The sequence below is a fragment of the Acanthisitta chloris genome, unplaced genomic scaffold (genome assembly GCF_000695815.1).
Source record: "Acanthisitta chloris isolate BGI_N310 unplaced genomic scaffold, ASM69581v1 scaffold30830, whole genome shotgun sequence".
NCBI lineage: Eukaryota > Metazoa > Chordata > Aves > Passeriformes > Acanthisittidae > Acanthisitta > Acanthisitta chloris.
Genome location: NW_008652711.1, coordinates 371 through 3,430, shown reverse-complemented (window position 1 = coordinate 3,430; position 3,060 = coordinate 371). Strand labels below are relative to the sequence as shown.

Below are 3,060 nucleotides of genomic sequence, written 5' to 3'. Positions count from 1 at the left end.
GAGCAGCCCCAGGGCTGTGGGGTGAGCCAGCGGGTGGGAAGCTCTGGCTGTTGGGTGCCCGTGGCACCGCGGCTCCCCCGACACGGAGCCCAAGCTCAATCCCTGCTCGGCAGGGCCCTGAATTCCGGCGGCAAACAGCAGTGTCAGCTGTCAGCATCCCTGGCCAAAGGGCTCTTGTGAGCACCTAGTGCCGATGGAGCCGTTTTGGGGAGCAGGGAGCTGTGAGGTGCCCACGCTGGGCAGTGCCAGCTCTCCCTGGGCATTGGTTTGGTGCTGGTACCTGGGAAGGTTTGAATTTGGGCAGAGAAGGGTGATGAGATCGTGCTGGCTGTCAGGGTGGTGGATGGGACCTTCAGCAGAACCATCAAAGCCTTGTTGCATGGCTGCATCCCCAAATCCACATAGATATCCATATCATTACATGGCTGAGATATTCATAGCTGTATGTATCATACAGATACAGTTTTCCCTTGCTCCCAGGGAGTTTGCTAGGCAGAAAGCCTCCAGGCATTATGCAATGCACTGGGAAAGAGCAGGTAGAGCAGGATTCAGCCCTCACCCAGGCACTGGAGCACCCTAGGGATGTGGGGGGACAAAGAGAGTGCCCCAGGACCCCCTTGCCTGCTGCATGGCTCAGGGTCTGTCACCCGTTGCTCCGTGCCTCAGTTTCCCCTCTTGGAGCTGTGTCCCAGCCCCTGGGCTGTGCTGGGAGGTCACGGGGGCTGGTGGCACTGAGGATGGGCACTGTGGTTGCAGTACCGTGTGGGGCAGCTCTACACCATCAGCAAGCACAGTCACCAGGAGAGCGAGAAGGGTGAGGGTGTGGAGGTGGTGAAGAACGAGCCCCACGAGGACCCTGTCCATGGCCTCGGCCAGTTCACCGAGAAACGTGTCCACCTCTCCAGGTGAGCCTGCAGCTCCGATAGGGTGGGCATGGGCAGGCAGCAGGGTGGCCCCAGCCTTCCCTCCAAAATTCCTGGGGAATACCCTTGTCAGTCCTGGAGACCCTGAAATGTGGCTGCTCCCATCTCCCAGGAGTGCCTGCAACTCCCAGGGCTCCCCATTCTGTGCCAGGGCTGCCCTCACCATCTCCCACAGGTGCCTGCAGCTCTCAGGAGTGCCTCCCTCCTCTTGAGGGACTGCCCCTGTCTCCCATGGGTGTCCACGAGTCCTGGAGTGCACCCAACTTTGGGGGGCTGCACCCATCACCCAGGCTGCACTTGTCTTCAGGGGCTGCACCCACCTTTGGGGGTTATCACCCAGGGTGCACCCATCTCTAGGGGCTGCACCCACCTTTGGGGGCTCTCAGGGTGCACCCACCTTCTTAGGGGTGCACCCCTTTTGGGGGCTGCACCCATCTCCTGAGGTGTACCCATCCTTGCAGGGGTCACCCCTCTCTGGTGAGTGCCCATCTCGGGGTGCTGGTGGGGCACCTGGCGATGCCCAGGCCCTGGGGGTGCCCCCACAGCCCTGCACAGTGCCCTGGTGCCCGTCGGGCAGTGCTGTGCCCCAGTGCTGCTGCCCCATGTCCCCCGGGCACTGCTGCTCCCCGCCCGGGACTGGCTGGGGGGGCTGGCGGGAGACAGGCTATTTATAGCCGCAGCACTCACGATTTCCCTCTCAGGGCTGGTATTTATAACGCCTGAAAATTAATGCAAACCCACCTCTCAGCTGCCCTGGGGGGGCCTGATCCTGCCTGGAGTGCTGGGGGGGACAGGAATACCTTGAGATCCTGACAATGTGGAGGTGGAAGGGTCCTGGGGAAGGGTCTGGAATGGGGAGTGGTGGCCCAGGGTGCCTGGGGGGAGGTGGGAGTCCTGGGGAGAGGCTGGGGGCACTGGGTGGAGATGAGGGTGCTAGAGTGAAGATTAAGGCTCCTGGGGAGTTGGCACAGATCCCTGAGGAAGTGCTGGATACAGGTGATAGTGCTGGGAAGGTGACAGGGGTCTCTGGCAGGGGAATGCTGGGGCAGAGGTGAGGGTCCTTGGGAGATGGACTGGGTCCCTGATGGTGTCCTGAGGTGCAGGTGATGATCCTGGGGTGCAGATGAGGGTCCTGAGGAGGTGGCAGGTGTTCCTGGCAGGTCCTGAGATGCAGGTGAGGGTCCTGGGGAGCCAGTGGGGTCCCTGGGGAGTGGATGGGGGTGCCAGATACAGGCCATTCCATGAGGGGCTGTGCTCAGTGGCACAGGGCTGGGTGGCACTGGCCATGTCCTGCCCTGAATGGGTCCCCCACCACGGTCCCCTGCAGCAAACTGCCGAGCTGGGCACGGGCGGTGACCCCTCGCATCTTCTACATCACAGAGAAGGCCTGGAACTACTACCCCTACACCATCACTGGTGAGTGCCGTGCAGGGCACAGGGACGGGCACTGCTGGGCACTCTGTCCCTCCCCAGTGGAGCAGTGGGCTGCCAGGAGCCCAGCTGTGCCCACTGCCCCAGGCTCACCGCTCCCTCTCTTCCCCCATGCTGCCACCTGGCAATGGCACTCCATCATCCTGATGTGCCACGGTGTCCCTGCAGAGTACACGGTAAGGAGGTGGCATGGGGGGACCTGACCCCTTCCTCAGCACCTGGCATGGGGTGGGCATCCCCCAAGGAGGGGTGTCCCTTCGGGTCAGCATTTTTAGGTGTCAGTGTCCCCTGGGGCGGGAATCCCTCGAGGGTGGGTGTCTCTCAGGGCTCAGTGTCCCTTGGGGTGAGTGTCCTTGGGGCTGGGTGTCCCTTGGGGTGAGTGTCCTTCAAGGTGAGCATCCCTGGGAGTGGGCATCCCTCGGGCACCAGCTGATAGCCACTCCCTGCAGTGCTCCTTCCTGCCCAAGTTCTCCATCTACATCGAGACCAAGTATGAGGACAACTGTGGGGACAGTGAGAACGTGAGTGTGTGCTGCAGCTGAGACCTGGCAAACTCATTGCAGGGGGGGACATGTGGTCTGTGTCATTCACCTCTCCTCTCCCCTCCCCAGATCTTCCACAGTGACAAAATCCTGGGTGACCACGAGGTCTCCTTCTTGGACATCGCCTTCGACGAGATACCCGAGCGCTACTATCGCAGCCTGGA

The 3,060-nt window shown here is 61.9% G+C and overlaps 1 protein-coding gene across 1 annotated transcript in view; it reads left to right on the top strand.

Annotated features, from left to right (window-relative positions):
* Positions 1-756: 756 nt before the first annotated feature.
* LOC103805629 (cytoplasmic phosphatidylinositol transfer protein 1-like) overlaps positions 757-3,060 on the top strand; it is a gene marked incomplete at both ends in the record, with an annotated part of 2,670 nt that continues 366 nt past the window's right edge. The window contains 5 exons of the mRNA XM_009078287.1: positions 757-905; positions 2,251-2,339; positions 2,523-2,530; positions 2,804-2,875; positions 2,966-3,059. Of these exons, the coding sequence (XP_009076535.1) occupies positions 757-905; positions 2,251-2,339; positions 2,523-2,530; positions 2,804-2,875; positions 2,966-3,059 (412 nt within the window). The remainder of the gene's footprint in view (positions 906-2,250; positions 2,340-2,522; positions 2,531-2,803; positions 2,876-2,965; position 3,060) is intronic.